This window comes from Camelina sativa, chromosome 20, assembly GCF_000633955.1.
Source record: "Camelina sativa cultivar DH55 chromosome 20, Cs, whole genome shotgun sequence".
Lineage (NCBI taxonomy): Eukaryota > Viridiplantae > Streptophyta > Magnoliopsida > Brassicales > Brassicaceae > Camelina > Camelina sativa.
In genome coordinates, this window is record NC_025704.1 from 13,863,554 (window position 1) to 13,877,074 (window position 13,521).

General features: G+C 37.2%; 1 protein-coding gene and 1 pseudogene across 1 annotated transcript; one reads left to right on the forward strand and one right to left on the reverse strand.

Moving 5' to 3' along the window:
• Positions 3,837–5,934, forward strand: LOC104772501 (disease resistance protein RPH8A-like). Its single transcript, XM_010497105.1, has 5 exons — positions 3,837–4,119; positions 4,335–4,373; positions 4,483–4,521; positions 4,715–4,882; positions 5,468–5,934. Exons 1-5 carry the CDS (start codon positions 3,837–3,839, stop codon positions 5,932–5,934), a joined length of 996 nt encoding a protein of 331 aa, XP_010495407.1.
• Positions 6,181–11,306, reverse strand: LOC104770750 (annotated as a pseudogene).

Sequence of the window (13,521 nt, forward strand, 5' to 3'; positions counted from 1 at the left end):
AGACGAAGATACGGCTTTGGGTTTATTAAAGAGCGGTTTAAGTTTTTTAACTTTATAATAACGTATAGAAAAATACTTAGGTTCACCCTTAGGGGTGAACCTCTCCATTCACCCCCTCTTCTCTTAGCCAATCAGAATCTTCCATCTAATATTTCATTTAAAAAATAAATCAAAATTAAATTTAAAAGCAAACCAAATTAAGGAAACAAATTCTGTATACTTTTAATTAAGGAAAGTTAAATATTGGCTTGGTTTAGATTTTTAAAATTAGAATAAAATTATATGTCGGTTTGGGTTTACAAATGAAGTGGTTATGATTTAGATTTTACAATTAAAACGAAATTATATGTCGGTTTGGGTTTACAAATGAGGTGGTTAGGGTTTAGATTTACAATTAAAACAAAATTATATGTCGATTTGGGTTCATAAATGAGATGGTTAGGGTTTAGATGTTACAAGTAAACAAAATTTTATGTCGGTTTGGGTTCACAAATGGGATGTTAGGGTTTAAATTTCACAATTAGAACGAAATTATAAGTCGGTTTGGGTTCACAAATGAGATGGTTAGGATTTAGATTTTACAAGTAGAACGAAATTATATATCGGTTTGGGTTCACAAATGAGATGGTTAGGGTTTAGATTTTATATGTGTTGGTTTGGGTTTATTAAAGAGCGTTTTAAGTTTTTTTAATTTTATAATAATGTGTCCAGATTTTATTTCCTTATTTTATAAGGGGGTGGATGGAGAGGTTCACCCCTAGGGATGAGCCCAAGTATTGTTCGATATAAAAACATTTGATATTGGTGGGAGAGGAGGAGAGAATGATTACATTTAAGATGATAATCCAAATAAATAATGAAGATGAATCTTTTAAAATAAGAACAATATAAAATACATATCATATAGTCTCTAAAATTAAAATTTAGCATTAAATATTACAATGATATTTTATTTGTTTTTTTTTGTAACCCATACAACAAAAATAAGAAATTGAAAACCAAAAAAATGAAATGATTTGAGGTATTATGGAAGAGAATGAGAGAAGTGGAAGAGAATGAGAGAATGTGAAAATAGAAAGTAAAAGAATGCTAATATGAGATAATGAGAGAATGCTTATTTATATGATAAGAATTGATGGAAGTTACATTTAGAATTATGGAGTTACAATAATAATTTATTGTGTTTGAATAAAATTGAATGGTTGAATATGATTAATGCATAATTTATTTTATTTTCAGTTATAATTTTATTTTAATGTGTGAGTTAAATGTATTGTGTTAATTAGGTCTTAAATATTGTTTAAAGCAATTAAACAATTAGAAATCAAATAAAAACAATAAAAAAAATTATAAAAAATTAAATGAAAATCAACCAATAAGGAGAGCCCAAAACCTTACTTTTATATATATGATTCTCAACTTGATTGCTGAAAGCAGGGAAGACAATAAGAACATCACTCTTGGTCTTAAGCAAATAAATCCATGTTGCTCTAAAATGATCATCAACAATGGTAAAAAAATATTTATAACCTTCAACTGTTTTCACTGAAAAGGGTCCCCAAACATCAATGTGTAACAACTCAAAAGTTGAGCTACAAATGTTGTTTTCAGATATAAAAGATAACTTCTTCTGCTTTGCCAAGTGACATACATGACAATAAGCAGGCTTCTTATTCTTGTGTCCTGTAGTTCCCAAAACTTTATAAATCACATCCAATCTTGAGTAAGAGGGGTGACAAAGTCTCTTGTGCCACATACCAATATCCTCCACTGCATTTACTAAAGAAGCTTCTGTATCGAGCACATAGAGCTTGCCAATGCGACGACCTTTACCAATCAGCACCCCATTGGTAGGATCCTGTATTTCACAACAAGAAGTGTCAAAAATCACCCGAGACTCAAGATCTGAGGTCAAAGACATTTGTGAGAAGTAAATCTTTATTTAGACGAATCATTCCCACTCCACTGATCTTAACATGCTGTCTTGTTGGCATGTTCACAAAACTTTCCACAGAAGTATAAAAAAAACAAAACTATTTATGTCATGAGACACATGGTGAGTTGCACCAGAATCAATCACCCATGTGTCTGTGGACAGAGTATGTTTCGAAGCAGCCAGAATACCAATAAAATAGTATGTGTGAGTAGAGAATGAGATACCAGGGTGATAAAGTGGAGTCTGAGAAGTACTCGCAGTGGCAGCAGGAACAGCTCCAGAAGATGTAGATTGCAGCTGAGAGCTAAAGAGCAATGATATTCTGTAGCTGATCCGGAGAAAGATTTCCAATCAAAGTCTCCATGTTGGTTGAGGTCTTTTCCTGAACTGGAGATAAAGAGAATTGAGCTGCAACTACTGGAGGTTTCTGAAATTTCTCTTTGAATTTCCCTTTTGGAATGAAACCAGGAGGAAAGCCATGTTTCCTGTAACACCGCTCAACAATGTGTCCCACATGATTACAAAAAGAACATATCGGACGTCCTTTATTCGGGCCATTTTGAACATACATCACACCCGAGGAGAGTGGTGAAGAAGAAACCATCTTAGGGAGAGATGAACAAGAAACCATCTGAGGGACAACCTGAGAGACTTGAAAAGCTGTGGGAGCAGTAGTAGTGGTGAACCCTTTCTGGCTGTCATCTTGATCCAGGATATGGTATACCTCGACCAGAGGAGGTAAAGCTTTCTTTGCAATGATCTGCCTTCGTACAATCGCATAAGATTCATTCAAACCAGCCAAGAATTTCACTGTTTTGGCTCTTTGTGCCTTCAGTTGCAGATGAGTACCTTTCCCACAAATGCAAGGATCATCTGGTGCCTCTGAACCATCCAACTGATCCCAAAGAGTTTTGAGACGAGTATATACTCAGACAATGACATGGAGCATTGACGAAGGTCTTGGATCTCTTAAGTCAGATTAAAAGTGGGTGGGAGATTAGTCATATGGAAACGACCATAGAGGTCTCGCCCAATATCTGTAGCATCGTTCATATGCAAGATACTACGATAGATCTGGGGAGAAACAAAGTTCAATAACCACGACTTGACCATACTATTGCATCTAGACCACAAATCAAAGTTAGCATATTTAATCAAAGGCCTAGGCAAGCTTCCATCAATAAATTTTATTTTATTCTTAGCATCAAGAGAAATACGCATCGCAAAACTCCAATCATCATAGCTTATTTCATCTAAACGAAGAGAAATGATACTTAAACCTGGATGATTTGCGTTGTGCAGATGAAACGAATGTGAGATGGATCAGCAAAGATCGGTGATGTGACAGCTCGCAAAAGCCCGGAAACCTGAGAATCGGCTACTGAGAGAGAGATCGGAGTAGGATCATCAACATTGGAGTTTAATCTTTGTGATCTTCGAACAGCGGTACCCGTTTGAGATTTCGTTTTACCCATTTTTCCATTTGCACGAGATACGATCACCATTGGAGCACAAGATGAGCTCATAAACGAAGAAAAATAAGCTTAATGAAGAGAAATGATCAAAAATTTGAGGTGGATCTGAGCTTTGATGGCTCTGATACCATGTTGGAAACGAGAGAGAAAGAGGACGAAGAAGTTTGTTAAAAGATATTTTCTCATTCAATTAAACCAAAATAGTTGTACAGTTCTTGTGTTATATACAAGTGTGCTAAACCATATGCTAAACTGACTAACTTAACCGAAGGAAGCTAATCGCATATTTACATAATCCAATAGTAAGAGACATACAAGGGTTTAAGAAGCATTTAAAGAGTGTTTCTTGTGTTACATTTGCTAACCAGGAGTTTGGTTCACAAATCAGAAGCATCATCACTAGGATCTCCAAGGTAATAAACAATATGGAGAGATTTGGAGTGAGAGAGATCATCGACAAAGAAGAAGAAGAGGAACTAATGGAGATACGGCAATCTTTCCCTAGCGTTTCTGAAAGCAGCCTTGTTGGTGTGGAGCCTAGTGTTGAAGAACTAGCGAGTCATCTTAATGGTGAGGATGGTGTTCAAGTGGTTTCGATATGCGGGATGGGCGGTGTTGGGAAAACCACTCTCGCTAGACAAGTTTTTTATCATGAGATGGTGCGGCGTCATTTCAGTGGATTTGCTTGGGTGTTTGTTTCACAGGAGTGTAGATAGAAGCATGTGTGGCGGGTGATGTTACAGAGACTTAGGCCAAAAAAATGAGGAACAGAGGGTTTTGGAGATGACAGTGTCTGGACTCCAAGATGAGCTCTTTATATAAGAGGATATCTAGAAGATATGTAAATCTATCATAATCATGCTTTAAACTACTTGAAACCGAGAAATGCATGATTGTCCTTTATGATTTCTGGAGCAATGCAGCTTGGGAGCTTATAAAGCCAGCTTTTCCACATACATCAGGTGACTCTTCTTGACCATCAAATCATGAATCATAATGTTTTTTTAGGTACAAAATGTTAGAAAACAAAAGCATTCAGCTGGTGTCTATTATTAATTGAACCATGTTCAGGTAGCAAGGTTTTACTCACTTCTGGGAACGAGGGTGTTGGTTTGCATCCAGATTTAAAAGCCGTTATCTTTAGGCCTAGATGCCTAACTCATGAAGAAAGCTCAGAAGATGGCTTTGTTTGGGATAAACGATATAGGTATGTCCATTAATGAGTTCAAAGGTCTTTGCATTTTATAGAAGTAGTCCAAATGTTAAAACAGATTGAGCTAAGAGTCTTATGTTTTGTGTGTAGAGTTTCAGGTTGATGATTTAATGGAAGAGATTCAAAAAATGCTCAAACATTTTGGAGGGTTACCATTAGCTGTGAAAACTCTCGGAGGGTTGTTAGCTACAAAACGTATTGCGTTCGGGTGGATAAAGTTGCACAACAATATTGGATCTCATATTGTAGGAGAGATTGGTGAAAAATGGCGGCAGTGGTAGTTTTGTATTCAATATGGTTTCTTTGATTTATGAAGATTTACCTTCTCATTTGAAGCACTGTTTTCTTTACCTTGCCCATTTCCCGGAAGATTATGAGATACAAACAGAGACATTGTTCAATTACTGGGTCGCAGAAAGAATAGTCATGGTACACAATAAAGAGAATACTATTTGTTAGGGGTAGGTCCTCACCCCTTAACAAAAGGCTCGGCCCATTAGAGGTCCAAATAAACCTCCAAGGAAGGAGGATTATTTTAGTCATTCCGGAGGACGAACCGACACAGTTCCCTATAAATATAGGCGTACGGCGTTCGAAACAAGGGGGTTGCACGAAAAGGGAAAGAATACGGATAGAAAGTACACAATCACTCTTCTAAAGTCTTGAATCGACGAGCTGGAAGCTCGTCTTTTGTACTGGGCCTAGTTATTCCAGCTCGTCTAATTTGTGTTGTAACCCGTCCTTTTTGCCTCGGCACTGATCAATAAAAGAGAACTTCGACCTCCTTTTTACCAAACTAAACATTTCTAATTGTGACTGATTTGGACATCAACAATATTGTAGATGTAGCTGAGGATTATTTGGAGGAGTTGGTTAAAAGGAGTATGGTATTAGTAGGGAAGAGGAACACTGTGACATTACGGATTGAATCTTGTCGTCTGCATGACATTGTTAGAGAAGTCTGTTTGTTTGAAGCCAAAGAAAAGAGAATTTCAGAGATCCTGATCGCCTCTGTTTCACTATCATCTTGTGACTTACCCGGGGATCCAATGCCAGTTCTCGAGAAGCTACATAGCTTGAAAATAGTTAGCTTAGAACTGAATGCTTTCACAGGGAGGAAAATGGTCTGCTTAAAAGCCGGCTTCCCTAAATTGCACACGCTAGAGTTTTCGATACTTGATAATCTTGAAGAGTGGGTCGTAGAAGATGAGTCAATGCCGTGTCTTTGTCATCTAGAGATCAATGACTGTAGGAAGTTGAAGAGTCTTCCTGGTAGAATAAGATACATCACTACTTTAGAGGAGCTATGAAAAGGATGGATGAAGAATGAATTCAAGGATAAGTTAATCCAAGGTGGAGAAGATCACCGCAAAATACAACATGTATCTTATGTTGTGTTCTACAATTGCGGGGACGAATAAGAAGGAAGTACGGGAACAGATGATCAACATAAATGCTCAAATACACTTGTTATATTCCTACCAAAAAAAAAAAAATACACTTGTTATATGCCGTGTCTTAAGTGGATTACTACTAAATTACCTTTAGAAACCTAATTAAAAATTGTAAAATATCTTTTTACTTGAGTTGAGTAAAATAATAACAACATCATCCTTTAGGTTCTAAAGTCAATAGTGTTTGGTGGTTGATCCCCTAATGGTTGGAACCAATCCAGTAAAATATAGCCTCATAAGTATTAAAAAAAGAAGAGTTTATCAAAATACTCGAAAGCATGCGAATCAGTCAGAGCATTCTCTCGATTTTCAAGCACTTGATAAAGAAGTTTGAAGAAACCATATAGAACGTCGGCCCCCCTCGTACTAGCACCATTCGTCCTGATCAGGTTTTGGGAACGCCTTAACACTCTCGAATACCCAACAACAAGCCGCACGTAAAAAAGATACTTGCTGTCAGTTGGCTTCAAAAACTCAAACTGTGGGTTCTCAAACACACTCTTCATCAATTCCCGCCGAAAATAAATCCCATAAACGGCCACAAACTGCGCGGTGTGCTTGATAGTATAAAGCTCCTTGCGCTTGATCGTGACTCCTGGAGGAGGGAATGCGAACTTGAGAGGAACCCTGAATGGAGGCCGAAGATAATGTTGTGGAGCGTCAGGTTGGATATCCTTGTTCTGAGTAAGCTTTTCATGGCAAGGACCCGAGGTCCTGAATGTTGCATCATTCACATTACTTGAGGTTTCTGAATTTGCATCATTGTATGTTGCAGGTTGCATCATCCCCAATGGAGGGAGTCGAGGTGGTGGTGATCGCAACACATTATCCTCCATGTTAGCAAAATACTCAAAAGCAAGCAAATCATACATGGCCATCTCCACTTCCTCCTTCTCCTCCTCCTTTTCAAGAATTTGATAAACAAGCTTGAGGTAACCATCCAAAACGGCCTCCTTCTCCTCCTTTCCAAGAATTTGATAAACAAGCTTGAGGTAACCGTCCAAAACGGCCTCCGTATGCGTCCTCAGGTTTTGGGAAGGTATCAGCACTCTCGAATACCCATCAAATAGTCGCATGTAAAAACTGTAATTACTACTATTTTCCCTCACAAACTCAAACAGATCGTTCCAATGCGATATGGTTTCCAATTCATTCTGGAAACGAATCCCATAAACAGCCGCAAACATCGATGTGAGGTTGATGATATGAAGCTCTTTGCGCGGTAAACGTATTTCAGGTCTGAATGGGAACATGAGAGGTGGAAGTTGAATAAAAGGAGACCTTCTTCGTGGAGGTATATGTGTACTGGACATTTTTTCCTACAACCAGAAAGAAAAGAAAAAAAACACAAAGAAACATTCAAATCAGACTCGATAAATTAAGAAGAGGAGTGAATACTTAGGGTTTGAGAGAGAGATAACTCGATAAGAGTTCCGTAATTAGAACCACCGAGTCCGTACCTTAGCCGGAAGGAAACAGCAGCAAGAACCGCCCTTACGTTGATAAGAAGCGGAGAACGAACGGCTTCGAGATCTTAGTCGACAACACAAGGAAACGAAGAAGATACTATAAAGGTTGAAGGTGATGATTTTATTAAGACATGTAAACCTCTATATATATCCTTACGCTTCCCTCTGAGTGTTTAGGAAAAGAATCAGATGAATTTCCTAAACTAGGATAAGTATAAATTATATAATGTTATATTTCCTAAACTCAATATTAACATTTTCTTGAATCAGTATTAACATATATTATAGTTAACTAGATAAGGGCCCGCACGATGTGCCCTTATACAATTTTACTAGATGGTTGACTAGTATTTTGATGTATGACGTTGCCCAGAAACTATACAATTTTTGAATTGTTAATAGTGAAATCTCTCTTACCTCCTTTTCATCATATTGGAATGTAAAATGACTTTTAAATGTACCTTCGCTCGTTGCCTCAAGTCTGCGTCTACTGCTGCTTCCACCTCCTTGCCAACTTCCAGAGCTCCACTTTTTACAGTGCCCTTGTGAACNGAACAAAAATTTTAAGAGACTTCTGCACATCACTTACCTCAACAACAGCTTTCTCTTGGTTCCCATCACTGCTAACATAAAGAAAACCATGATCAGCAATTTGACCTCCTGATTCAGCGTAGAACGGAGTTCTGTCCAGCAAAATCTCTACATCACTGCCTTCAGAAACCCTTAATACAGGCTTCCCATTCACCAAAAGACTTTTCACAACACCACGAGCAGAGAGACTGTCATATCCAAGGAACTCAGTGTCTGCAATATTTTTCGTGATGTCAGCATCGTCTTCAACTGTCAGTTTTACAACATTGTGAGCAGCTTGAGATTGACGCCGTTGATTCTCCATTTCCACTTCAAAGCCTTTTATATCTATACTGACTCCACGTTCTTCAGCAACTTCTGCTGTTATCTCCACAGGGAAGCCATATGTGTCATACAGAAGAAACGCATCTTTCCCATCCAGATAAGGCTTACTCTTAGTTTTATCAGCAACTGACAGGGCATCGTTAAGCTTCTGGTCAAGTAACTTTTCTCCTCTTTCCAAAGTTTTCTTAAAGTGAAGTTCCTCTTTTCTAATCTCCTCAATGATGCGTGGAGCCTTTAGTTTGACATCTGAATCAATATAGGTGCTCAATTCTATCACCTTTTCAGCAACTGCTGGCATAAACGCTCCCTTTGGATTTACCATTCCTATCCCCATTTATTCCGAGAGACTTTCCCTTCCGAACTGCCCTTCTTATTAGCCTCCTAACTACATAACCTCTGCCAATGTTTGAAGGAGAAACACCGTCTGATATGAGATAGACAACTGCCCGCATGTGATCTGCAATCACTTTTAGACTTGTCTTTGCCTTTTCATTTGCAGAGTCGTATGATAGATTCGCCAACTCTGAGATCTTGGCAATGATTGGATATATTAAATCTGTCTCGTAGTTGTTTGGAACCTTCTGAAGGATTTGAGCCATACGTTCTAGACCAAGACCAGTGTCTATATTCTTCTGTTTCAGGGGCTCAAGCAATCTATCTTCCGTCTTGTTATACTGCATGAAAACCAAATTGTAGAACTCAATAAATCTGGTATCATCCCCAAGATCAACATCTTCACCATAACCTCTCTCAGGATAGAAGTCATAGTACAACTCTGAGCATGGACCACAAGGACCAGTTGGTCCACTGGTCCAAAAGTTGTCAGCTTCACCCATTCTCTTTATCTGCTCAACAGGCACACCAACTTCATTCTTCCAGATTTCAAAAGCTTCATCATCATCTTCGTAAATGCTAACCCAAATTCTATTAGCAGGTAGCCCAAACTCTTTAGTTGATAGCTCCCATGCCCATCTTATCGCTTCTTTCTTGAAGTAATCACCAAAGCTAAAGTTCCCCAGCATCTCAAACAAAGTATGATGCCTGGCCGTTTTCCCAACATTCTCCAAATCATTCGTACGTATGCACCTTTGTGCAGTAGTTGCACAAGGAACCTGTCTAGGTACCTGCATCATTTTAAAAATTCACACCAACGTTCATTGTCGTCAAGTCTCTAAGGAATAGTCTCTAAATGCAGGAAAACATAAGTGTTTGGCTTAATTTATATTTGTACCTTTCCAAGGAAGATAGGCTTAAACTGAAGCATTCCAGCAATTGTTAATAAGACAGTAGGATCTTCTGGCACAAGAGACGCACTTGGAAGAACTTTATGCCCACGAGATGCAAAGAATTCAAGAAAACGCCTCCGTACTGAGTCTCCACTAACGTCATTGGACTGACAAATCCTCCTTAGCGTCCTCAGACACTGGATGTACTGACACTGAAATCCACATAGTAAAGACATATCAGTCCCCAAAATTCAACGGAAGAGACAATAAAAGATTATGCGGAAACACAATGCAAAAACCTGATGAACTCTTAGCAATAATCTGAGGTGACTGAGTTGATCTGGGAAGCAAGATCGAAGGAGAAACACCTGTAGAGGTTCTGGTAACAAAACCTGCAAACCACATTTTCAATAAATTAACGCCGAGATGAGATGAATACTGAGAAACTTGCATAGAACACTGAAATCAAAGCAACAAGAAGAGACAATAAACAAAGCTCAAGAACTTTATCTATCAATCAAATTAGCGTGTGATCTCAAGTTTTCAAACAAATTGTAAATATTTATACTTTCTAACAAGCCTTTGGATCCCGGTTAAGTTCACTGTAAGAAGCTACATCACTAATCATGTACAGACCAAGATAATGACAGTTTCATGGATACCAGCTCTGTAACAAACCCAATTGGGAAAATCTCTCTGCTTCAATGGAAAAAATCACATAATCAATAAATCAACGCCGAGGTGAGATGAATACCGAGTGCTCTCAAAAGCAACAAGAAGAGAATAAACAAAGCTCAAGAAATTTTATATATCAATCAAATTAGCGTGTGATCTCTCAAGTCTCAAACAAGTTATACTAGTTTTGTTGAACAAACTAGTCTTAATGGTCTACTTCCAAACAAGGCAAGTAGTAAAATTTGGTTGAAAATGGCATGGTATTCTTGATGATGCATGTAAAATCCTTCTTGGTGCGAGGAACACCTCAAATGCAGAACAAGTTTTTTGAGGACTCTTGAGTTTTCTACAAAGTACCTTGCTACTTCCATTATAGCAGACCATCCGTTTAAGTGTTTTATCTCTACAAACTCGAGTGATGAAACCAAACACCGAGGTACAGATTAATTAAGATTTATACTTTCTGACAATCCCTTGGAGACCAGTTAAGTTCAATTGTAAGCAGCTACATCACTAATGATGTATAGACCAAGATAATGACAATTTCATGGAAACGAGCTCTGGTCACAAAAACCCAATTGGGAAAATCACTCTGCTTCAACGGAAAAAAAAAACACAAAAACGAAACCCAGAATTCAATTTCGCCACTAATTCATCTAGGTTATGAGTTTCTAACACTAAATCCTCAATCTCTCATCACTTCATGATGATTATATAAAAAGAATAGATTGCGAAAAAGGGAGAGAAGAACAGAACCGTACGTTTAGAAACGAGAATACAAGAAGGCTGCGAAAGCAAAATTGGTCTAAGAGGAACATCGAAAAGGTTTACTCTTGCCAAATTCATCGACAGTGTGTGTGTTTCAGACAGAACAAGAAGAAGAAGAAGAAGACACAGTAATGACTGTGAACCTTTTTTTTTTATCCTCTTCTTTGTGGTTTTAAAAAAGTGATTAATCAATCAATTGTTTTTTAATCTGCCCTTAATTGTTTTAAGGTTTAAGGGGGAATCGTAAAATACCTTCTTCATTAGAGGAGGAAAGGGTTTTGTCTCCCATTGTAGCCGAAAAAGACTTGAAAAAAAAAAGTCATGAAAATCTCCAACTTTCAAATTTGGGATGTTTTAATCACCAATTTTCAAAATATCATTTTAATCACAAACTTTTGTTGATTTAGCCATAAAATAGTAAAGTTTTATTAACCACGCCGTTTTACACACCATGTTTATTTTTTGTAAAAAAATCTCAAAAACAGAGTACATTATACATTATTTGCTACCATTTTGCATAAATGACCATGTTTTAAAAGCCAAAAAACAACATCGTTTACCAATTTGAAGAAACTAAATCCCTAAATCGATTTCAATTTCACAAATCTATAATCCTAGAAAAGAAAACCCCAAATTCTCTTTACACCATCAATGGCACACCATACTCACCAACACAACCAGATGTGTTAAACCTTGAACTTGATTTGACCAAAAAAAAAAAAAAAAACCTTGAATAAATGACGTGGTCAACATAACTTTACTATTGGGGTTTTCTTTCTAGGGTTATGGATTTAATAAATGATGTAGTCAACATAACTTTACTATTTTATGGTTAAATCAACAGAAAGTTTGTGATTAAAATGACATTATGAAACTTGGTGATTAAAACGTTCCAAATTTGAAAGTTGGAGATTTTTATGACATTTTTCCCAAAAAGACAGCGACACCTTAGAGATTTTTTTTCTTCTTCTTCTTTTCTTAAGATTGTGTGGGTTATATAACCCTATTTATATATTAAAAAAACTCTATTTACAGTAAAACCTCTATAAATTAATAAGGTTGGTACCATGAAATTTTATTAATTTATAAAGGTTTTAATTTATCGATAAATTAATAAAATATTAATTTATGAAGAGATGTTTTTCATTTTTATAAGACTTTTTAAATTAATAATCTTGGTTATCGTAATAGGATTGATGCTAATAGTTTACTAAATTATAAATGATAAATGTTAGAAGTTTACAGTTTAGAAGAAATTGTTGGTATTATCCTTTATGGTAATGATGAAGTCAAAAAAGATATTACGGTACCTTTAGAACCAGTTATATGTAAAAAAAAAAAATCGCATCCAGGATTCTTCACAACTTTTGGATTTGATTTGAGTATACAACACCAAAAGTTTTGATGCAATGAAAAAAATTGGAGATGAGTCCAACTAGAATGCAAATTCAAGAATAGATAAACAACAATAAAACATATTTCACTAAATTTTCTTAAATATATATATATATATGATTGTAAGACCCGCAAACCAATTTTTGGTATTTTGGTAAGGGTGTCGATCGACACCTTCTCGTGAGGCATCGATCGACACCAATTGTGACCGGTTTGGTCGGTTCAATTTTATTTGTCCGGTTTGCGTGGTTGGTTTAGGGAATCCCTAAATCGTGTGTAAAAGGGGAAAAACGACCCTAGGTCGTATTATTTGTTTATACTCGCCGCTTTTGAGAGAAAAAGAAAGGAGAGAGAGTTCTTAAGCTTTTGGGAAAGTTTGGGAGATTACTTGCTGTTCTTGAGAGTTTTGGAGCTGGGAAAGAGTTAGAAGCTTGCTAGGAGTGAGGCTTTCGTTCCTACTGTTTAGAATCTTCATGGAAAGAGGTGAGTGCTTGACCATGGTTGATCTAAGCATGAGATCTCTCTTGTTTGTGTGTTTTCTTTGCTGTTTGTGTTGTTTTGTTGCTTGGGTTCGTTGCTTTTGTGATTCCCAGTGATTTCTGAGGTAATTGGGTGAGTTTGGAATGGATTCGGAATGGTTTGGAATCGGAATTCGTCTTTCGTGTTCGCACAGTTCGCGTCTGCAGATATGGCATCGATCGACACCATTCGAGCATCGGTCGACACCCTTGTGGCATCGGTCGACACCCTTGGTTCAGCATCGGTCGACACTTTCTGGGGCATCGGTCGACACCAGTCTCAACCGAGACTTGTTTTTCCTGGTTTGATGTATTGCTTGTGTTTTGTTTGCTTGCATAACTTGAGGGTCTCATATGCTTGTGTGTATAACCTAGTAGATGGGAGGACGGCCTCACTAAGTATTTATGATAATACTTACGCATCTCAATTGTTGTTTGTGGTGTGCAGGTAAAGGAAAAGTGTGATCGTGGAATCAA

Excerpts from the sequence above, each read along its gene's own strand:
- LOC104772501 (XM_010497105.1), top strand. The coding sequence starts at position 3,837 with ATGGAGAGATTTGGAGTGAGAGAGATCATCGACAAAGAAGAAGAAGAG. Across the intron at positions 4,374-4,482 it reads AGCTTTTCCACATACATCAG|GTAGCAAGGTTTTACTCACT; the intron begins GTGACTCTTCTT and ends AACCATGTTCAG. Across the intron at positions 4,883-5,467 it reads TCATATTGTAGGAGAGATTG|ATGTAGCTGAGGATTATTTG; the intron begins GTGAAAAATGGC and ends ACAATATTGTAG.